At 50.4% G+C, this 24,194-nt stretch overlaps 1 protein-coding gene across 1 annotated transcript in view; it reads right to left on the minus strand.

Annotated features, from left to right (window-relative positions):
• The window catches only part of PRDM15 (PR/SET domain 15), an 80,862-nt gene that overhangs the window by 37,251 nt on the left and 19,417 nt on the right, over nucleotides 1-24,194 (minus strand). Inside the window, 9 exon segments of the mRNA XM_054542567.2 lie at nucleotides 178-272; nucleotides 539-720; nucleotides 1,998-2,127; nucleotides 3,691-3,921; nucleotides 11,635-11,736; nucleotides 19,091-19,343; nucleotides 21,411-21,564; nucleotides 23,312-23,509; nucleotides 23,884-23,977. Of these exon segments, the coding sequence (XP_054398542.2) occupies nucleotides 178-272; nucleotides 539-720; nucleotides 1,998-2,127; nucleotides 3,691-3,921; nucleotides 11,635-11,736; nucleotides 19,091-19,343; nucleotides 21,411-21,564; nucleotides 23,312-23,509; nucleotides 23,884-23,977 (1,439 nt within the window).

A 24,194-nucleotide genomic window follows, 5' to 3' on the forward strand; every position in this document is an offset into this window, starting at 1 on the left:
CTTCTCAGGGACACCTGGGCACCCACAGCCCTCGCCCGCTCTCCTCCCTCCCCCACAGCCCCCGCCCACTCTCCTCCCTCCTGGGATTCTTTCTTCTCATTGCAACATGGTGATTTGGTCAGTTGTCTGTGTTGTCCACACAACTGGGAAGAGAACCCTGGGCTTGTTTCCACCCACCTCGTTCCTGCTGTGCTTGTAAGAAACGTGCTGCTTTAGGCTCTCTTTGCGGCTGAACAATTTTGCACACTCTTCGCACTTAAACAGCTTGTCACCTGAGGAACCAACCAACAGACAGCTCATTCACTACTTAGAGCATTTACTGAGAGAAGCATGCCCACCGGGGAAATGCCCCACGAGCCACCTCACTCCCACCATGCAAAGGGGCTGCAGAGATGATCACCCACAAATGCAGCCTCTCACTGGCGCAGCTCGTGGGAGATGACCCAAGGAGGGGAGACTCCGTGCTGTCCTCCCACCCCCAGCCCCAGTCCCGGCCCTGGCCCCAGCCCCCAGCGCCAGCCGGGCCGCGCGGACTCACCATGTGAGCGCACGTGCCTGCTCAGGTTGCTGCTGTTCTGGAAGATCTTGCTGCAGATATTGCACTGGTAAACCCGTTTGTGCTCCCCGAGCTGTTTGATGAGCTTGCGCCGGATGCCGTGTCTGCTCGAGAGAATTAAGCTCCTCTTGAGCGTGATGGTGTTATTCTGATGATGAGTGAACCTGCCCAGGGACGTCAATAAGTTGGGAAAAGACAGGAGGGAGAAAAGTTCCAGATTACAAGCAGCATGAAAACGGCCTCCTTCCAAAACTTCCCAGCTAATCCCAAGCCTGTATGCGAGAAAGGAGGGAATGTGCCCGGGCGTCACTCCCAGCTTCCAGGGCATCTGAAAGGGACACCTTGAATATATAATGACATTAGGCAGCTTTAGCTGCAACAGCCATACACCTGACTGTGTTCTAACTCTGGCCACCAGAAAGCCTGGAGGTCAATTTGTGCCTCAATTAGAATACCCACACCTGTTTTCTGCTCTTGTCACTCTGTCTTAACTCTCTTCTGTTTTACATATTATCTGAACCTGATTTTTAAAACTTCTTTTCCCTGTTAAATGTATTTTTGATAGTAAGCCACCTGAACTCTTCTGGGCAATAAGATAAAGTATAAATAAATAAACAGGTAACATCATTTCTGATATCACTTTTGCCAACTATAAGAGGTGATCCAAAAAGGGCCAAAAAAAAATGACCACCAACTTACTCAGCTCCAGGGTAAAAATGACCCAAGAATCATAACTAAAACACAGGGCAAGCTGTTAAATTTACTGAAATTCAAATAGCAAAGTGTTTTACCACAGCAGCGTCACGAAAGCTAGAAGCAACCCAACTGTCCATCAGTGGATGCATGGATACACAAAATACGGGGCATATGCACGATGGAATATTACTCAGTGTTGAAAAGGAAGGAAATTCTGACACAGGCTACACATGGATGAGCCGGGGTGGAATAAGCCAGTCACATAAGGACAAATCCTGTCTGATTCCACTTATAAGACATCTCTAGAGTCATCAAATCCACAGACACAGAAAGTAGAATGGTGGGTGCCAGGGGCTGGGGGAGGGGGCTGGAGCGGGTGCTTAGTGGGGACAGTGTTTCAGCTTGGGAAGATGGGAAAGTTCCACAGATGGATGGGGGAGATGGTTGCCCAACAGTGTGAATATCCTGAATGCCACTAAATTGTGCACTTAAACATGGTTAAAATGGTTAAATTTATGCCATGCATATTTAACCAAAATAAAGCATTTTTTTAAAGCTGTTTTCACAGTGGATGCACCATTAAACTCCTGAGCTCTGGAACATTCCTGCTGCCTCCTCGGCAGGTCTGTTTCCATCTCCTTCCCTGTGGCTTTCCTGCTGGGAAGGTGCCTTCCCTCCAGAATGGCCTGGCTGCTGCCAGCACTGTCTGTCCACAGGACGGCCCCAGGTGCCGGGCAAGACTTACTTTGGAACCGAGCTGGTGTCAGTAGTGGTGGTGGCCAGCTTCCCCAGAACCAGCTCCATGATCCGCTCATCCGGCGTTGCACTCACAGGCTCATCCGGAGGGACCTCGGTAATGATCTCTGCCACTTGCTCTGTACGAAGGGGATGTGACAAGCTAAGTCACCACAAGAGCAGGGGACAAACACAATCAAACCATGGTGACACACTGCCCCATGGGAACCACAGCCAGGCCAGAGCGGTAGGCACAAATGTTGAGGTTTACAGAGGGGGAAAAAAAAAAACCGTCAATATTTTGGGATCCACACATTTACTAGTATAAACAGAAAAGCAAAATGTTTTTCTTAGCCTAAACTGAAGTTATAATTTGTTATTCTTTTTAAAAACCACAACATCATAACATTACTTCAATCCTTCTTCATACCAACTAAAAACATTTTGGATATATAGCAGAAACTTCAAACTTACTACATCAATTCTGACAGAGATTTAGAAATGTTAATGTTTCTAATTAAATGTGCCAACATTAGTATAACCATTTTAGCTAACCATTTTGTACAAGAGTTAAAGATCACATCATCGCCAATACTGGAGACCCTGGCCAGAAACCCAAGATAAATGAAACAGGGGAAGATTACACAAAAAAATTCAACCACTGGTTTCTACCACTTTGCCTACTAAATGTCTTCCCAACACAAGTAAGAATTAGTGAAATATCTACCTGACACGCTTTCCCCCACCCCCCATCTTCTCTGCCTATTCACAGAGACCTGGGGAAACTGGCCAGGGGGCTTTCAGGCGCTCCTAAATCAGCACCCAACAGTGCACAGCCTAGAAGCTGCAGACCCAGAGCAGAAAAGGGGAGGTTCAGAATATTCCACAATGGCTGCTCTTCCCAATTCTCTCTAATTCATAGAAGCAATAAGGACTCCTTTTCACTCTCACAAAAGAAATCCTGGTGTATCCCAGACAGTAAAAAGAAAAACTGCCCAGTGTCAGGAACAAAGGTGAAGGGGCCAGTGGCTGAGCATCAAATCTCATCCTCACTGTGAGGCCCACCAGGCGTGTGCTGCAGGTGGCTTGGATGGGGGCTGTGTGAGGACCACAGGGACAAGAGCCTTGCAGAGACAGCACACCCTGGAAGAGGGTCAAATGCCTCTTCAAACCCAACTGAGGATACTGCACAATCAAAGGATGAGCCCTAGCCTGGTCCTGGGAGCAACTCAGTGCCCACCCACAGGTGACGGACCAAGCACTGTTCAGCGATCAAGGAGAAGGAGCCACAGATAAACCACGCGGGTAGGTCTCGAGGCTGTATGCTGCCTGAAAGAGGCAGACAGAGTCCATTCGTGAGAAATTCCAGGATGGGTGGAATGAACTCGTACAGAAGACAGTCAGGAAAGTGGCTAACGAGAACAGAAATGTCCTCTGCCCTGACGGGGGTGCTGGTTTCACAGCTGTATCCATTTGTCAAAATTCACAACCTGTATTCTTTTTAGTGTGAAATGAATTACATGGAAATTGTACTTTACTAGAGTTGATTGAGAGAAAAACAGAAGGGCTTAGAGCCTACCTTCCACGAGGCCTTTCTACACTGAGTTTTCCTGCCCTGCCCCCTGCCCCCTGCCCCGCCAGCCCTCGGGCGCCAGGAGGGCTGCGCCCCACGCAGGCACTCATCCCCGGCACCCGCTCATCACCTGCGGGTTCCTTGTCTTCCACGATGACTAGAGGCTGCTCAGCTTTGGATGCTTTGGGTTTTCTCCCCCTTCGAGGCTTTTTCTTCTGTTCTTTGGTGGCAACGTTCTCGCTCTCGGGCACTGCAGGGGGTTCCCCCCGGGGTGTGTCCTGCTCCTTTTCGGGAGCTGCTGCCTCGCTCTGGCTGCCTGGAGGAAGGCTTTTGGCTTGTTCTAAGTGGCCCAACAGATGTTCTGCAAAGAGAGACACGAATGCACCACGCAATTAGGAAGCCTGCCACCGTCCACACCCACCCTGGCCTCTGGTTCCTATGTGTGTTTGTTTTCAATCTTGTTTGCCAACCGTTGTATAGGCAAGTGAACTTTATTTCTACTGTTTTATTTCCTCTGCATCAAACACAACTGCTATTTTGAAAAGTAAATTAAGTGGTAAAAGCAAGGGTAGGTTCACCATGAGGGCAGTTAGTGAAAAAAGCAGACACACACACACATAAGTCTGCAAAGCAAAAATCTGAGAAGGAGATATCAAAATATGAATGTGTCCAGGCACAGTGGCTCACGCCTGTAATCCCAGCACTTTGGGAGGCTGAGGCAGGTGGATCACATGAGGTCAGGAGTTCAAGACCAGCCTGGCAAACATGGTGAAAACCCGTCTCTAATAAAAATACAAAAAGTTGGCCGGGTATGGTGGTGGGCGCCTGTAGTCCCAGCCACTGGGGAGGCTGAGGCAGGAGAACTGCTTGAACCCGGGAGGCAGAGGTTGCAGTGAGCCGAGATGGCACCACTGCACTCCAACCAGGTGACACAGCAAGACTGTCTCAAAAAAAAAAAAAAAAAAAAAAGAATTGCACCCTAGACCTGTGAAAGCCCTGGGAGACGTAGCAGAAGCAAAATAAAAACACTCTGTGACACTACTTCCACAATCCAGAGTGCACGGAAGGACCACTGTAGGGGCAGGGGAGAAAAGATTCCTTGCCAAAGAGCTTACCAAAACAACAACAACAAAAGCAAGAAAAGCCCCAAGAAAACTAAAAAATTAAGCAATAAGCCATCAGGGCATCAGCAGACACACACACACAAACTCAAGAAGAATGGAATTCCTAGATAATAACACAAGCTGAGAGGAGAAAACTGAGGGAAAATACATTTAAATGAGTTAAGAAGGGTGAAAAAAAAAAACAACAACAACAACAACAACAAAAACACCACATTAAAAAAAGGCAAGGGCATGCTGAAATATAACAAGCAGTTATGAAAAATAACCAAATAAAACTTATATAAAAAAAGAGACCCAAAATAAAAACACAATGTATCAATTAAACAAAAAATTAGACACAACTGAAGAGAGAACTCATAAACTAAAATGAAGAGCTCCAAAGATTACCCAGAATGTAGAAAAGAGACAAGGAGCTAGAAAAATATGAGCAGGAGCTAAGAAGACATGAAGTATAATATAACAAGAAGGTCTAAAACATGTACAATAGGACAAAGAGAATATAGGGAAGGAGGGCTAAACAATGGGCAAGATAAGCGTGGGGGATTATCATGAACGAAAGACATGACTCTTCAGATTCAAGACCCGTAATAGGGAAAACAAATAAAAATAAAGACATAAATGATGACTCTGTTATAAATTGCAGAACTCCAAAGACAGAGGAGGTTTCAAAAGCAACCAAGTACAAGGCAGTGATTACCTATGAAGGAACAACTGCAATGACAACAGACTTATCAAGAACAATAATGGAAGGCATAAAGTAGCATAACAACATCCCCAATGTGCAGAAAGAGAATAAGAATAAACCCAAAATTCAATATCCGGTGAAACCGTTTCCAATGCAGATGGTTAAAGAAAGACATTTTGAGACAAAGACTGAAAAGATTGCCCCAGAGGAAATTCTGAAAGGCAATAAAAGTGATTTTAGATTGAGGGTCAGAAATATAAAACGAAGGGAACTAAAGTTAAAAAAAAAAAAAGCCATACCTAAGGAAATTAGCAAACATCATTCTAGACAATTACAAATTCAAACAGGAAAAACAGAGCAAATTAGAAAATACTTAGAACTAAAATATGGGAGGAAGAGAGCCCACACATCAAAGAGATGTATATATACTCTACTTGTTAGATGCAGCATTTTAAATATACTTATTAAATCAATTGTGTTAACTGTGTGCTTCAAATCTATATCCCTGTGATTTTTTAGTCTGATTTATAAATTAAGATGTATGTATTAAAAGCTCCCACTATGGAGGCAGATTTTTCTATTTCTCCTCGTAGATCTGCCAATTTTTACTTATTATTAGACTATGTTATTAAGTGCATATAAACTTAGATGCACTGTATAATCAAAATGTGGAATGCAGCTAACATGGTTCTCAAGAAAAAATCATCTGAAATGCTTACATGAGAAAATAAAATAGCTGGAAAGTAATGAGTTAAGCATCCAACTTGTTAGAAAGGCACAGAATGGAAAGTATAACAAGGAAATAATAAATAAGAGCAGAAATAAAGTAAATATGCAATAAAAAGGATCAACAAAGCCAAAAGTGGGTGCTTTGAAAAGACTAATGATATTGATAAGTCTGGCAAGAAAAAATAGAGAATGCGCAAATAACCAGTCCTAGCTGCAAAACAGAAAACAGCAGCCCTCTGTAACCACTCGTCCCCACCTATTATTGCCTTTCCATTTTTCAGTATTAGATAGCATCTATCATCTAATATGGAGGAGAAGGATTTAGCTTTCTTATAGACTATACTCTCCCCTCCCAAACACTTATCTTCTCCACAATCTCACCAACATATTTATATCACTATTTAGGGGTAAATCAATAATCAGTGTATTCATAATTATGACCATAAAAATGTATTCACAACTGCACCAATATGTGTTTATGATTCTTTTTTTGTTTGTTTGTTTTTGAGACGGAGTCTCACTCTGTCGCCAGGCTAGAGTGCGGTGGTGCCATCTCGGCTCACTACAACCTCTGCCTCCTGGGTTCAAGCGATTCTCCTGCCCTAGCCTCCTGTGTAGCTGGGACTACAGGTGTGCACCACCATGCCCAGCTAATTTTTGTATTTTTAGTAGAGACGGGTTTCACCATGTTGGCCAGGATGGTCTTGATCTCTTGACCTCATGATCCACCTGCCTCGGCCTCCCAAAGTGTTGGGATTACAGTCGTGAGCCACTACGCTCGGACTTTTTTTTTTTTTTTTGAGACGGAGTCTCACTCTGTCGCCTAAGTTGGAGTGTAGTGGTATAATCTCGGCTCACTGCAACCCTTGCTTCCCAGGTTCAAACCATTCTCCTGTCTCAGCCTCCCAGGTATCTGGGACTAGAGGCATGCACCACCACACCTGGCTAATTTTTATATTTTTAGTAGAGATGGGGTTTCACCATGATGGCCAGGCTGGTCTCGAACCCCTGACCTCAGGTGATCCACCTGCCTCGGCCTCCCAAAGTGCTGCCATTACAGGCGTGAGCCACCGTGTCTGGCCTGATTTGTTTTTTTGTTTTTTGTTTTTTTTAAGTATATATATAACCTTTGTTTTCTCTGGAGTTAATTATTGCCTTACTTTTTATTAATAACATTTGCTTATTTTTTTCCTGTGTTTATATTACTAACTGAGCCCTAAACTCTGCCAGAAGTATAACTCTTTCCTCTACAAACACATCAGTTAATGCTCTATTTCTTTTCCTTTTTGAGCCATTCTTCCTGGAGCCCTTGCTGCTGCTCCAATCTGGACCAGTTATCTATCCTTGAACTAGGGAACATCTCTTGTCCTACAATCTCCTTCACCAGCAACCTGGGCATTCCCTTTGCTCCTTTCCCGCAAAGGATCCTCTATTGTATCCTACACGCAGTGGATGTGTGCCATCTTTTCTGGCCATCCAGCACTGTGAAACATCCTTGTGATGTTTTGCTAACTTCTGAGCCCCACCTTTCCCAAAACACTCCTTTCCCAAACTCTCCTGCCCTGAATGCAGGTTTGTGCCATAGCTCTGTGAGCAGTGTGAGGCTGCAGGGGGCCTGAGAACACATTTTCTGGCATGGTGAAGGCATTGGGCTTTCAGAGACAGCACACGTTTGGCCTTGAGGCCACCGTCAGTATGGGTGGCAATGTCCCTGTCATGTGGGCCTGTCTGGGACAGCCTTGCTATGGAATCCTGAACAACAGAGCAAGACCCTGTCTCTACAATTAGACCTGTTGACATTCACCTGTAGTTCCAGCTACTTGGGAGGTCAAAATGAGAGGATCATTTGAGCACATGAGTTTGAGGCTGCAATGAGCTAAGATCACACCATCGCATTCCTGCCTGGGTGACAGGGCAAGACCTTGTATCTTAAAAAAAAAAAGAGAGAAAGAAAGAAAGAAAGTTTAAGTTCAGAGCACTGGTGGTTTGGTTTGGAAGTTACTCAACTTGAAAGAAGAAGCAAAAATCTGTCAAATTTGATTCTAAAACTACAAAACCTCTTCAATAGCCCTTCCAACACTTCCTACACCAACTCACAAAAGGCAGCTTCACATCCCCTGAGATCAGAGAGGAAATGAGACAAATGGACACCATTTGCCTCATTAGAACAGCAGCACTGAAAGAGCCAAGTGAAGTCCCTTCTCTGAAGGCTTGTGCAGAACCCGTCTGTCATGCGCTCTGAGACAGTGCTCAGTGCCAGTCTGCTGAGGATATCCAAAGTGGCATGTGGCACCTCCGCCCTCAAGAGAACACACAACCCCTCAGCCCGAAAAAGAGAAACATAGCCCCTCCTATCTCAGGGAGGTGACACAGCCCCTCCCCCCTCACAGGGACACACAGCCCCTCCCCGCCTCACAGGGACACACACACACAGCCCCTCCCCCATCACAGGGACACACACACACACAGTCCCTTCCCCATCACAGGGACACACACAGTCCCTTCCCCCTCACAGGGACACACACAGTCCCTCCCCCCTCACAGGGACACACACAGCCCCTCCCTGCTCACAGGGACACACAGCCCCTCCCTCTTCACAGGGACACACACACAGCCCCTTCCCCCTCACAGGGACACATACAGCCTCTCCCCCCACACAGGGACACACACAGCCCCTCCCCCCTCACAGGGACACACAGCTCCTCCCCCTCACAGGGACACAAACACAGCCCCATCCCTCACAGGGACACAGCCCCTCCCCCTCACAGGAACACACAGCCCCTCCCCCCTCACAGGGGCACACACAGTCCCTCCCCCCTCACAGGGACACACAGCCTCTCCCCCCTCACAGGGACATACAGCCCCTCCCACTCACAGGGACACACACACAGCCCCTCCCCCCTCACAGGGACACACACACACAGCCCCTCCCCCCACACAGGGACACATAGTCCCTCCCCCCTCACAGGGACACACACAGCCCCTCCCCCTCACGGGGACACACACAGCCCCTCACCCCTCACAGGGACACACACACACACACACACAGCCCCTCCCCCCTCACAGGGACACACAGCCCCTCCCCATTCACAGGGACACACACAGCCCCTCCCCACTCACAGGGACAAACAGCCCCCCCTCACAGGGACACACAGCCCCCCCCTCACAGGGACACACAGCCCCTCCCCCCTCACAGGAACACACACAGCCCCTCCACCCTCACAGGGACACACAGCCCCTCCCCCCTCACAGGGACACACAGCCCCTCCCCTGTCACAGGGACACACAGCCCCTCCCCCCTCACAGGGACACACAGCCCCTCCCCCCTCACAGGGACACACACACAGCCCCTCCCCCCTCACAGGGACACACACACAGCCCCTCCCTCCACACAGGGACACATAGTCCCTCCCCCCTCACAGGGACACACACAGCCCCTCCCCCTCACGGGGACACACACAGCCCCTCACCCCTCACAGGGACACACACACACACACACAGCCCCTCCCCCCTCACAGGGACACACAGCCCCTCCCCATTCACAGGGACACACACAGCCCCTCCCCACTCACAGGGACAAACAGCCCCCCCTCACAGGGACACACAGCCCCCCCCTCACAGGGACACACAGCCCCTCCCCCCTCACAGGAACACACACAGCCCCTCCACCCTCACAGGGACACACAGCCCCTCCCCACTCACAGGGACAAACAGCCCCCCCTCACAGGGACACACAGCCCCCCCCTCACAGGGACACACAGCCCCTCCCCCCTCACAGGGACACACAGCCCCTCCCCGTTCACAGGCCAGCCTTTGGGGCTGCTCCTCAGCCTCCTCCTTCCTGGGCTCTGCTTCCCACTCCTAGGCTCCTGAGCCATGGATGTTCCCGAGAAGCCCCCCAGCGAGAGGCTGCCGCAGAAGGCAGAGCCGTCACCTGGAAGGAATGCTCAGGACCCCTCCGGTAATCCGGGTGGCAGAGGCCGGGCCGCCCGAGTACCTGGCTCCAGCCCTCAAGGCTGCCGTCCTGTGGGCAGGGACTCCTGCCTCTGTTTACTCATCCCTGAAATGGAGTCACGGTTGTACCTCATGGTGTTGCCACAAGGAAGTTTCTGGAGGACCTGGCACTGATGATAACTTAATTAGTTACCATCAGCCTAATTATAAGGGGAGCCCGAGTACCGCGTCTTACGTAGTTGATGACATACAAGTAGAATTTCACTGAAAATATGAAGGAATTTCTTTTTTCTTCACTCAAAACTCGTTATCAGGAAGAAACACAAATGAGCAGCAACGTCTGTCTGGCTTTGTGGAGGGGACCGCCCGGCGCAGGCAGCACCCTCCCGCTGTGAAGCACCTACCATGGGTCTCCATGAGGTCCGGGGTGTGCTCTGCACAAACGCGGCGTTTCTAGAAAACCCAACTGCCCTGCTCTGCTATTTATGTCTTGGTGACAAACACAAAATGCTTCTCACCAAGCAGAGGGCAAAATGACACATTTGTAAATTCATTAAAGCCAAGATGAGTAGGATGTCTCAGGAACGTGTGACCAGGTAGCTAAAGTCTGCTGGTGTCAGCACAGTGGCTGTCCCGGTCACTCCTCACAACTGCACTGCCTGGAACCCCGCCAGGCCTGGGGCGTCTGAGCACGTTCCACATGTGACAAATGCCACAAACTGTTTCTATGTGATTCCCCCATGGTTTATTTGACGCGAGTCTTTCTTCACTACACATTAGCCTCCTAAGAGGCTTGTGGAAAAATCAGCTCCCTAAGAGAAATAAACAGAAAGTTCCCAGAGCACTGCAGAAGCTGGAAATGTGTTCAATTCTTTCCCGGCCACCTTAAATTGGTATCTCAACCTGAGTAGATAAAAATGTTTCGCAGGCCGGGCATGGTGGCTCACGCCTGTAAACCCAGTACTTTGGGAGGCCGAGGCAGACGGACTGCTTGAGCCCAGCAGTCTGAGCCAGCCTGGGTGAAACCCTGTCTCTACAAAAAATATACAAAAGTTTGCTGGGCGTGGCGGCACATGTCTGTGGTCCCAGCTACTCAGGAGGCTGAGGTGGGAGGATCGCTTGAGCCTGTCAGATCAAGGCTGCAGTGAGCCACGATCATGCCACTGCACTCCAGCCTGGACAACAGAGCCAGACCTTGTCTCAAAAAAAGAAAATAGCGTCTGACAGATAAAGAAACAATGGAAGGGGCTGTCAAGTAGAGACAACAAAGGCAAGAGTGCACAACACATGCCATGGCTGGCCCCTGCCAGCGCTCCAGAGTCAAGGCGCCCAGCTGAAATGCAACTTCACAACCTGGAGGAGTAAGAAGTGAGGCCTGCGGGGGTCGGGGGTGGGAAGCGGGACTGCCCAGAAGCTTTAAACCCTGAGAAAGCCTTGGTTCTGGCGACTACATTGTGGGGCAATGGCGCAGACAGGACAAAGCTTGGGACATCCCCGACAGCCGCAGACAGGTGACAGCGTAAGTCAGAGGGAGCTCGACACAGGAGTTTTACAACTGGGGCTCCCCACACGTCCTCCTTACCATTGAGGAGCTGCAGCTCCAGGAAGGTGGCAGAACACACTTTACACGCCCACTGGCTGGGCTCCGACTCCACGGGGGCGCTGTTTTCTGGGGTGCCTGCAGCTTCAAAAGACATGAGAGGAGAAAAACGTGACCCCCAAACAGCTCATATGTCTCCATGAATCCCGGCCCAGCGGAGAAGGGGTGTGTGCTGAGAGGCGGTGATGACAGTGATGACAGCAGCTGACAGGCCTGTGGTCACTCCACATGACAGACACCATTTTCAGAGCTTTACACACATGGCTGATTCGGTCATGTGACTGTCCCCTTTTCACAGATGAGGCAACTGAGCACAGAGACATGCCTGCTGCAGGGCCACCAGTCACAGAGCTGAGAACTCCTCCAAGAAGCCAGTCCAGAGCGACCAGGCTCATCCCTTATATGACTTCATGAAAGAAGTGCATCCTCAAGAACCAAGTGTAATTCCTCATCTCTCACTGGCGCACAGAGTAAGAGACAGTGGAACCCAAAACAGCCAGCCAGTGGCGCCCCCGTGTGTGGCTGGGCTGCTGCTCCCGCCCAGCGCTATCCAGCAGAGCTTTCTGTGGATGACTGACGTGCTCCACAGCTGGGATCCAGCAAGGCAGCCAGTAACCAGATGTGGCTCATGTCCCAGGAAATAAGTGTTTAATTTTACTAAATTTGAACTTAATTTTAAATAGGCACCTGAGGTAGGGGGACCGCTATCCCAGGAAGCACCTCTATCCCTCAGTCCATGCCACACAGGAATCTGGGGAGGGAGAGCTAAGCTGGGGGTACATGGCATGCGGTGTAAGCCTGGCTATAAAGAGAACTACAGGCACCTTTTAACAAAAAAGTCACTGATGCTCTTGTGCAACCTAAAATTGGGAGGCGTTTTAAGTGAGTGTACCACGATCTGGCCCAGGCCAGTTTCTCTACACCTCGTCTGGCAGCTCTGTGGGCTGGCCCAGGGCAGGACCCCTGCCCATCACTTCGACTCTAATCACGATACAGCCTGCATTGAAGTTCATCACCCACAGCAAACTCCAGGGGCCACTCACAAAGACAAACTCCTGGGTCTTTAAAAAAATAATCCAGAAGCACAACTGCATATGCATTCAGCACTAGAAAAAAACATGTATCTTTTCATATCCAAAACCAGCACTAAGGATGCAATGAATGAAAGAAAAAGATACAGGTTACTGCTATCACCGTTTGCATGCATGTTCTGAGTTTTCATAAGATAAGAAGAAAGAGGCATAAATGCAATATGAAATTTTTCATCATACTAAAAATAAAGAAAGAGCAGAAAGAGCGTGTGGGGGGGCACCCTGCCAGCAGGGCATTTTTCTGGGACACCCCATCCCCACCAGTTTCTGTTCCCTTTTACGCTTGCTCTCTGAGAATCCGCTGCTTGAAGAATCCCAAAACATCAAGGACAAATGGAAATCAAAGCCAAATTCCCATTTCTCACTCACCTTCCCAAACATACACGGGTTCCAAAGAGAGAAAAACACTCACATGTGAGTTTCAGAAAAAGAGGACAAGGGCCCAGGTTAGCTGGAAGCCACCACTTCTGAATAAGGGGAATTTCTTCTAATCCACGTGGGCCATTGTCTCCAGCAATAAGCCTCCACACCCCCACGAGTGTGGGTTCTCCTCAACTTGGTGCTCTGCTGCTAAGTAAACAGGACTAGAAAAACTTGTCATGACGACTGCCTGCTCATCAAGAGAAGCACTCAGGATTTTCCGAATAGTAATTGTAAAAGATAAGAATTCTTAAGAAAAAAATATTAGTTAACAGTCAGAAGGCAATTCTTGACTGCCAATCACTTAAATATCCAACAAAAGAGAAGTGTCTCAGCAAAATCTAACATCACGCAGCTTTAAAGTGATGCCAGAGATAGTAACAGTAGGGAAAAGGCTTAAGATGTGGTGAGCCAGACTGTGCACGCAAAGAAAAGTAAGCAGTGAGATAGGAGGTGCAGCTACAGCTCCACCATGCAAAAATGCAGAGTTAAAAAAAAAAAAAAAAAAAAGGAACAGCAAAGCTACAGCACAGCAAAGAGCCTGGCATTCCAGTGGGCAGGGCTGACTGCAGGGTGGCACCAGAGAACTTCCTGGGATGAAGTCGAGGTCTGTAACTCAACAGTGGTGGTGCTTATACAACCGTAGACACTCAAAAGTCTCTAAACTGGCGGGAACAGTGGCTCATACCTGTAATCCCAGCACTTTGGGAGGCCCAGGCGGGTGGATTACTTGAGGCCAGGAGCTCAAGAGCAGCCTGGGCAACATGGCAAAACCCCGTCTCTACTAAAAAATGCACAAATTAGCCAGGCGTGGTGGCATGCACCTGTAATTTCAGCTCTTGAGAGGCTGAGGCATGAGAATTGCTTGAACTTGGGAGGTGGAGGTTGCAGTGAGCCAAGATCACACCACTGCACTCCAGCCTGGGTGACAGACTGTCTTAAAAAAAAAAAAAAAAGTTTCTGAACTGTACACTTAAAATTGTTGAGTCTTACTGTATGTAAACTATATGTCATCAGTGCTGGTTTTTAAAATACAGGGGCCAGTGAGGTGGCTCATGCCTGTAATCCCAGCACTTTGGGAGGCTGAGGCGGGTGGATCACTTCAAGTCAGGAGTTCAACACCAGCCTGGCCAACATGGCGAAACCCCATCTCTACTAAAAATAAAAAAATTAGCTGGGCCTGATGGTACATGCCTGTAATCCCAGCTACTGGGGAGGCTGAGGCAAGAGAATTGCTTGAACCGGGAGGTGGAGGTTGCAGTGAGCTGAGATTGGGCCACTACATTCCAGCCTGGGTGACACAGCAAGACTCTGTCTCAAAAAAATTAAATTAAATTAAATTAAAAAATACTAGAAAATGCGCAACAACAGTTGAGTTAGAACAGTGATGCTATATGCCACCGAACAGTTTCCCCAATGTTATAAAATGTGTTTGTATTTTACTCTTTTCATCAGAAAGGTGATTTTGAAAATTTTCTCTCTTTGGAACCCATGTGTGTTTGAGAAGGTGAGTGAGAAACGGGACTCTGGCTCTGATTTCCATTTGTCCACGATCTTGTAGGATTCTTCAAGCAGCGGAATCTCAGAGCAAGTGTAAAGGGGAACAGAAGCTGGTGGGGACGGAATGTCCCATAACAACGCCCTGCTGGCAGGGTGCCCCCCCCCCCACACTCTCCTCCTGGGCCCCATGCTCTCTCCCATGAAGATCCAGGATGTTTCTTGGGCTGCCCTCTCCATCTGTCAGCAGGTTCAGGTTCTTGTAAAGAAAGAAAATCAATCTTAATGTGAGCTCAAGAACAAGTTAAGGCCAGGCACAGTGCTTCACGCCTGGAATCCCAGCACTTTGGAAGGTGGGAGGATTGCCTGAATCCATGAGTTCAAGACCAGCCTAGGCAACATAGTGAGACCCGTCTCTACTAAAAATAAAAATTAAAAAAATTAGCTGGGTGTGGTGGCACATCCCTGTGGTCCCAGCTACTAGAGAGGCTGAGGTGAGAGGATCACTTGAGCCCGCGAGGGCGGCTGTAGTGAGCCACAATCATGCCACTGCACTCCAGCCTGGGCAACGGTGCCAGACCCTATCTCAAAAAACTACAAAAAAAGAAAAAGATGGAACTGGAAAAGTAAATCCACTACCAGAAAAAAATAATAAGTAACTTTTAAAGGGATGTGTTACTGCTCCTTCAGTACAAAATCAAACTTTTCTCTGTATTTAGAAGACCGCGCCACTGATCTGCAAAACTGACTGATTTCTATACAAAGATGCATGTTTGGAGCAAATGAAAGAGACAGAATTAAGTCAATGAGTCTTAGGAGCTCTCACACTCACCAAGAAAGACTCAGCCACCACAATAAGTAATTTACAGGAAGACGGTTCCTGGGTTCGTCGGCCGCCAATACGGTTCTAGGAGCACACCAATGGCCCCGGAGGCCACTCACATCACTCTGCTGACTCCCACTGGGCCAGAGGTACAACAATGCCACAAAAGGCCTCCTTTTCCCCACCACGCGGCAGTGTTCTCTCTGGGAGTGTCCACCCCAGAGGGCGCGTCGCTGAGCAGGAGTGGGATTATGCAGTTACCCTAGAATTCCAGGCCTTTACGTATCCAGTCTAAACAGTGAGAAATGGGCAAGTGGCCAGCTTTCTGGATGTTTCTAGCCTCTCTTCGAAGGTCTTGTTATCTATCGAGATACTCATTTCTGAGATGCAGGAAGCATTGGGCTCCAGTACATACCTTCAGCTGGGTGAGGTGCTCCACACACACTCAGACTCTGGTGGGCCCTGGGTGCATTGCGCGGGCAGGGCTCTAGAAGTGCCACTGTGCCTAGAGAGGGACCCCTGGGGGGGTCACGGAGGAGGGGCTCAGGGGAAGGAGCCAGATAGGTGGCAGAGGGTGAGAGGCAGCGTGTGTGTGGCGGGGGCGTTGACGCAGCTGCAGAGGGTGAGAGGCAGCGTGTGTGTGGGCAGCGGGTGTTGACGCGGCTGCTGGCTTGCCGTTTGAACAATCAGCAGGTGGACCCCAGGGAAAGTTCCCCAGGGCAGCCGGCGGCACTTCCAGGGCCAAGCCAGAGCTCAACAGGGGGCTCTCTTGGGAAGGAAAGGGAAGGAAGGAACCAGCCAGTAAGTGGAATCACGATGTTCACTACCTCTCCAGAAATAACTGCTTGCCATTTGTCCCCAAACACAAGTGACCATCCTAAAAAGCATTTTTGAAACCTAAGAGTAACTAAGTTGTTTATTTATTTCCCCAGTTAAAAACTTTGTTTAGGTTTAAGCTATGCTCAGGTGACCATATGTTCCCATTTACACAGACTGTCCTGGTATAATTATTACAAGTGTCCTTTTATTCTGAGAGGTTTTAGGGAGGAATGGGAATTACCCTAGGATCTCCGAAATCAGGAGGCAACTCTGTTGAACACCACAGTCCCAGGCTGACTTCATTTAAATCTATTGTTTCAAACTTAGCTCCAGATTGAAGGGTCTCCAGCAGGTAAAATGAATACAAAACACCTGTAGCTCCAATAAGGCGTGGCAACCTTTGCTTTGACCTTAGTCTTGAGAGTGGTATCCTGTATCCCCCAGGATACAAGCTGACAAGGGGGTAAACGGCCAAGGCCAGCATCTCAGAACCCTAACCCCGGCGTGGCTGCAGTCTGGGCTGGCCGTGGGCACACGGGCTGCCAGCTGCCTAGGGCTTCAGGAATTCCAGACACAAGGAGCCCAGGTCCCAAAGATCACAGTTACTTGGGTCTGCTCGGAGAGCCCAGCCTCGCAGGACTCGGAAATGGCCCCTGACCCAGCGGGCACCACCACAGGGGCCTCCCTCGTGTTGGGCCAGGCCAGGCACCTGGTTTTGGCAAAGTCACGAGGGTGGGGCTAGGAGCAGCTGGGTGAAGAGCAGTGGGTTTCTCCAAGTTCTTTTTGTCCTTTTCATTCTTAAACAACTCCCCACAAAGCCACAGTCTTTCCCTGTGAAGGGTGCGAAGCCCCCAGTACACTCAGCTCACTTTACCAACCTGGCCGAAGAGGACGCTGCCACCGCTGCAGGCCCTAGAGGGAGCCACCCGGCCTGGCTCCTCGCCGACCCTCCCCAGCAGCATCCCCAGCGGCCCCTCTCCACCCAGCCCTCACATGGCCCATAGTGGGTTCAATAGTGTCTCCCCAAAATTCACATCCACCTACCACCTATGGGAGAGGATGTGTGCAGATGTCATCAAGTTAAGGTGAGGTCATGCTGGATTGGGGAGGCCTGAGTCCAGTGACGGGTGGTCTTATGAAGAGATGACACAGAGCGTGACACATGGGAGAGAAGACAGGCAGAGACTGGAGTAACACAGCCACAAGCCAAGGGACGCAAAAGGCTACTGTGCCGGCCAGCCCCAGAGGTTGGGGAGAGTCCTGGGACAGATTCTCCCTCAGGGTGCCCAGAAGGAACTAGCCCTGCTGACACCCTGACTGTGGGCGTGTGGCCTCCAGCACTGTGGAAGGCACATTTCTGACATGAAGCCACTGGGTTGCTGGTGTTTTATGGGGGCAGCGCAGCACCGGGCCACTCCCACACAGCCCGTCGCAGACCTGGGATTAGGGACAACCAGGGGCATTTTACAAAGCCTCAATCATACTGACAAACAGGACAGACCAGAACCTTCCAATATGTTAAGAATCTTATGCTACCGAGCTACTAATATTTTGGATTACACTGCATTTATAAAACAAGGAAACAATGCTCATATGAGAATCAGGTCATTTGGGAGGGGGGTCAGGAGAGTCAATATCTATTTCTCCCCCTTGAGCAAAGAATCTTCATGACAACATTAAATAACATTTGCTCCCCTGGGTAGTGTCAGCTTCGGCCATAAGAAATTGCTGTTTCGCAGGTCAAAAGACAGCAAATACCAGGAATTTCATAGAGTTTCTTCAGGTTTTATGAGGAGGATCTATGTCAAAAAGACCCATAACGGATGAGAAAGATTTAAAGTTCAGCAGCCCCGCTTGATGGGCAAAGTGATGCCCTGACCCCGGCTTAGCAGGACAGGCACTGTGATCTGCTTTTCCAGCAGGAATGCTAGATTTGGGCAGATCACGCACATAACCTTCACTAGGGCTTTCTTTGAACACGCATGCACACACACACAGGTACGCACACGTGCGTGCACACACACACACACACTCCCCCCAAATCTGGGAGGAGGCCATTGCATAGTGAACAGCAACACTGGAGCTGGGTGCCATGGACCAATCCTGATTTCTTCATCTACTCCACTGTGACCTGGGGTCAGTTCCTTAACCTCTCTGTGCTGTTTCCTCTGTCCAAAGACAGGGCTAGTACCCCAGCCTCATAGGATTAGGAGGATGAGTCACTCACTGGACGTAGCCCCAAGGGCAGAGCTAAGCAGTCATGCGCCATGTGACAAGGTTTCAGTCAAAGACAGTGGTCCCATGAGATTCTAATACAGTATTTTTCCTCTATTACCTTGTCTATGTTTACGTAGACAAATACTTACCATGTGTTACGGTTGCCCACAGCATGCAGTAGAGTCACATGCTGGACAGGCTGGTAGCCAGAACAGGCTGCACCATACAGCCTGGGTGTGTAGCAGGCCAGGACATCAAGGTGCACGAGAGTGCGCTCTACAATGCGCTAATGACAATCGCCCCAGGACACATTTCTGAGAATGTATCTCTGTTGTTAAACACCGCCTCACTGTGTTAACTTATGTTACATCCACGTGCCCAAACTGACCAAGGATGTTTAAAACAAGCAGAAAGACAGACCCGACTCTCCACTCTTCCACTCTCCACATCCCAGCAGCTGGCCCAGCACAACCCATCTCATCAGCGTGGGGTCAGCACAGAGCCAAGGGGCCATAACCCCTTTGGCGAGGCACAAGGGAAGGTGGGCTCCGGATCGGGGTCCGCCACATACCGTGGATGCCAGAGCCGGCCTGCTTCAGCATGGGCTTGTCCATCTTCTTGGCATAGAAGGCCGCATACCACACGCGCAGCTCGGTGCCCGGGGGGATGTCTCTGGAGGTGGTGAAGTACACGTCGCTGCCGTGCTGGTAGGCCGTCAGGTTCTGGTGCTCGGCCTCCGCTGCCGGCCGCACCAGCATCATCCAGTTGCAGTCATCCTCGTTGGAGGTGTCGAAGCACACGGGGTGCCCGTCCTTCTGGAACACCTGAAGGTGAGTCGGCCCACGCAGAAGCCGGGGAAACGGCTGATTACCCATCTGCGTGTCAGAGTGTGGGGGGGCAGGTGCTGAGGAACCCATCTAGACAGTGCCACGTCAGAGGCCATAAGGGCTCCTGTACGGGATGTTGAGGTGTTTACGGTGGTGACGAGGGTCGCAGGTAGACCATGTGGCCTGGATGGGTCAGGTTAGTCACAGGCAAAAGGAAGCAGCAGACACAGCCAGCGGTCTATGTGTCATCGGGATACCTGAGTGTTACTCACGGCCCAGGTGTGGAACTCAAGTTCTAATCAGGTTCTAGTGGGCATGCGGACACCAAAGTTCTAGTCCTGGTCCAGGTGGGCTTTGCGCTACCTGAGCTTCACTCCTGGTCCATGTGTCACGGGGATACCTACGCTCTCCAGATGGGACATAGTTCTACTCCAGCTCTGTCCCAGCTCTGTCCAGCTCTGTCCAGTAGAACTGGGACACAGTTCTACTCCCAGCTCTGCCACAGGATGCTGGGCTCCTCAGGCTTTATGAGCTGCCTCCCCATCTATCAAACAGCACTATTGCTTTATGGATTAAATGCAGGCAGGCAGCAGGGAGAAAAACTTACATATTTTGAAGTTCAAATCAACCACATGACTATAGGAGGGTTTTGTTCCTTATTTTCTGATGTCATGGTCTCTTCCTCTCTGCAGGAAGAGAGCTCTCCCCTCTCCTAAGCTTTTCCTAAAGAGGCCTCTCTAAAGATGGAGCCCTTGGAAGTGAGAGGCAGGGGTGGGGGACCACCAGGCACCTAATGACCACCAGCTGCTGAGGAAGGCGTGCTCCCAGCTGGCGGCACCCTCTCTCTGGTGGGCACAGAGGAGCTGAACGCTGGTGCGTGCACTGCAAACAACCCAGTACCAGGCGATGACCTTCAGAATCGCGTAGCTGAAAGACCACCAAAATGGGCACAAAAGAGTTCTTTAAAGGGGCCTCGCTCCCAACCGTGCACCCACACCAACTGTGTACATCGAACGGATGGGAGCTGCAAAGGACAGGCAGGTAGCCAATGGCCTTTCAGAGGCTGTTTTAGGCATTGTTACACATTTCTTCAACTTAAAACAGCCTTTTCTTTCCTTCCTTCCTTCCTTTTCCTTCCTTCCCTCCCTCCCCTCCCTCCCTCCCTTCCTTCCTTTTCCTTCCTTCCCTCCCTCCCCTCCCTCCCTTCCTTCTTTCTTTTGTAAACAAATCAAGTGCCTTTCCTTTTTCCCCCCTTTTTGCTGAAATCTGCCTTACAAGCTCAGTTATCCAAAGGACTTCCAAAAACCCAAGCTTGTTGACTTCATCTGCCTCGGATGCATTTCAAGGGTCTCTAAGAAAAGTTTGCTGACTAACAACCCATTCCTCATTTGTTTATTTCACAGATATATCTGAAGACTGGCTGGCTTAGGGTACGATACAGAGGGCAGGCATGGGAACAGTCAAAAACCAGCCTCGCCTGGCCTCATAGCCTTCCAGAGGGCTCATTTTTTATGTATTTTAAAGCCTGCCTTGCAATTTACATACATCTTAGTTTTCTCGAGTTCACGTCAAAGTAGAGAACCACTGTCTTCTCTCAGTCTGATGTGTTTTTTACAGCGGCCAAACTTCGTACTATTGCCCAATGTCTCATCACTGCCTAAACAAACACCTTCCCTTTGAAAGAGGTCTTTAAACTACCATACGCTCTGCACAGGTGTGGAAATAACTAGAGCGATGGGCCCCTGCAAGACGCTGCCTCATAAAGCCTGCGACAGCAACGGAGGTTGTAAGACAGCTGGAGTCAGCATTTGGGTTTCTCCTGCATATGTCTTAAACACACTCTTTAATGTTCTGCAAAATTGAAAATTACAAAATACTAATATTGATGCTCTTGCAATGTAAAAAGAAACATTTTCTTGGAAATTAAGCAGACCTACAATATTTAGAGCTGTTTTTGAGGCATTTATAAATCATGGAAACTCAGTGGCCCTTGCTCCCCATTCCCACATGAGAACGCCAGAAGAACACCCAGTTCCTGAGCTCCTGTTTGGCAACAGCCTTTACCTTCAGGGGAAATGCAGACTCCTTTTCCCATTTGGCGACCCTCCTGGACTCAAAGGGACCGAACTGTGTCCGCTTGACGAGCTGAGTGATGGCAAACACCCCCTCGGCTCCGTCTTCCAGTCGTCTGATCTCCAAGTTGGGAGGAAGGGATGACCTAGAAATGGAATAAAACGACTCAAAAGAGAGCACTCACACCCAGGGTCCGACTCGTTAAGATAACCTAAAAGCTCGCCCTCACTGACCACCAGGGGTCTTCTGAAATAAAATTCTCCAGGTGATAAAATAGAAGCCTTCCAGGCCAGGCTTGGTGGCTCACGCCTGTAATCCCAGCATGCACTTTGGAAGGCCAAGGTGGGAAGACTGTATAAGCCCAGGAGTTTGAGACCAGCCTGGGCAATACGGTGAAACCCTGTCTCTACAAAAAACACAAAAAATTAGCTGGGCATGGTGGCATGTGCCTGTAGTCCCAGCTACTCAGGAGGCTAAAGCAATAGGATGGCTGAACCCAGGAGTTTGAGGCTGCAGTGAGCCAAGATTGTGCCACTGCACTGTAGCCTGGGTGACAGCACAGGACCCTGTCTCAAAGAAAAGAAAAAAAACAACAGAAGCCTTCTTAATAGGTGCTGAATGATAACTGAGACTGAGGTTGTGATGATGCCCTTGGGCTGTGGAAAACTAGCCATAATCTTGTGGCCTTAGCTACACAAGGCCGACCACAGGGCCCTGGTGAGATTCACCCAGAGCACACCATGGTGGGGCTGTGTACTGAAGGATGGGTTTAATTCCCCGTGGGAAAGACAGTGCCAACAGGTGCATCCCTGGTGGGGCTGCTATGGGACAGAACAGGGTCAGACTGGTATGGGGTCCAGCGATGGAGGGGGGACCACAGGGAACTCACTGCTGAGGAGCCATAGGAATAGCACCCCAAGAAAGACACAAGGGCCACGGAAGTCCCAAACAGAAAGGGTTTCCAGCCAAGTGGAGCGGGCCAGTTTCACTAAGGATGTGACCTCTTTAACTGAAGTAGAAGAATGTCAAGGACAGGGGTCTGGGGAGGAAGGCATAGGAGCCGGGACGAGCCCAGGACACGTCCAGGACAGAGGCGGACACGGGGTGTCCAGTGCACAGACCCCTCAGACAGAGGCAGACATGGGGTCCCCAGAGCACAGGCTCCTCTGACAGAGGCAGACATGGGGTGCCCAGCACACAGGCCCCTCGGACAGAGGCGGACATGGGGTCCCCAGAGCACAAGCCCCTCCGACAGAGGCGGACATTGGGTGCCCAGAGCACACGCCACTCCGACAGAGGCGGACATGGGGTGCCCAGAGCACACGCCACTCCGACAGAGGCGGACATGGGGTGCCCAGAGCACAGGCCACTCCGACAGAGGCGGACATGGGGTGCCCAGAGCACAGGCCACTCCGACAGAGGAGGACATGGGGTGCCCAGAGCACAGGCCCCTCCGACAGAGGCGGACATGGGGTACCCAGAGCACAGGCCCCTCAGGGAGGGCAGGAGGCCGCTGAGACAAGGAGCCAGCACGGAGGGTCTGACTATAGGACCAAGGGTTTCAGCTGAATTTTCATGGGCAACAGGCAGTCCCTGAGGGTTCTGGGGAAGAGAGGGGTTGATGGGAAGAGGGGGGTTGATCCGCTGTCTACTTTAGGCCAAAACATTAATCTCTTTGTTTTGAGTCACACTAAGAAAAAAAAAAATAAATGAACGGTGTTGTGGGGCAGTGGGGAGGCTCCTGGAAACAGTTCTGGAAAGACGGCGACCACCTGTGCAGCAGCAGCACGTGCCAGGTACCATCACCCACACCACCACAGCCACCCCAAGGGAACTGCCATCCTCTACAGAGGCCACCGAGGTCTGGAGAGGAGTGCCTTGTCCAAGCTCACCTGCCCTGGGCCACCAGGTGGCACAGACTCCCCCAGGTGAGGGTGGAACAGCAGGGCAGCTGCTGCCCACTGAGCCGCCTCACCAGGCCTGCAGGGACTGCTTCTGGAAGCTGCTGTGGGTCAGCCCTGTCCCTGTCCTCATAACCCCGCGTCCCCTGCCCCGCCTGGGTGTGCACGTGTCCGCTGGCAGGCCAAGACCTGGAATGCAGAGAGAAGCCAACGAGCAGACCTCCAGCTTGGCTGCTGGTGCTCAGCACATCAACCACCTTGGCCAGTCCACTCTTCTGCAGCCTCCACACACTGTGTCGGGAACAGCTGGGCTCCAGCTAAGAACCCTGGAGTGGATCAAAGAAACTCACTCTGGAGCTTTGAAGCACGTGTTTTGGTGTGTCCCGGCAGCAAGGCTGCTCAGTTCACAGTGGGAGCGGAATCGCCGGCTCTCACTCAGAATGCCTCTGTTCTCCCTCGGGCTCCTTCCTCCCCGTCTGCACACGCAAAGGCCGCTAGGCTCCTGCCGCAGCTGGCATATGGAAGGCCCGGGACCGTGAAAGCAGCTCCCGGCGGTCACTCACCTTGCCCTGCTTAACACAAAGGAGTCTTTGACCATGATCACTGGGCCCAGCTCGGGACATTCGGAGTCGTGGTACTGGCTGCAGTCTTCACACCCTGCAAGCAGACATCTGGGCATTAGACACCTAAAGAACACAAACCTGGGAAATGGGGACCCTGGCCCCATGAGGGTGACCCAGAGTCATGAGACACATGCACATTGCACACTGACACCGCAAAGACAAGCAAGGGAGGGTGCACTGGACGGCACAAGGCCTGTGTCCCGAAGGCCTCCGTCAGTGCTCGCGCACACAAGAGGAGTGCAAAGGCAGGA

Source organism: Pongo abelii, chromosome 22, assembly GCF_028885655.2.
Source record: "Pongo abelii isolate AG06213 chromosome 22, NHGRI_mPonAbe1-v2.0_pri, whole genome shotgun sequence".
Classification (NCBI taxonomy): domain Eukaryota; kingdom Metazoa; phylum Chordata; class Mammalia; order Primates; family Hominidae; genus Pongo; species Pongo abelii.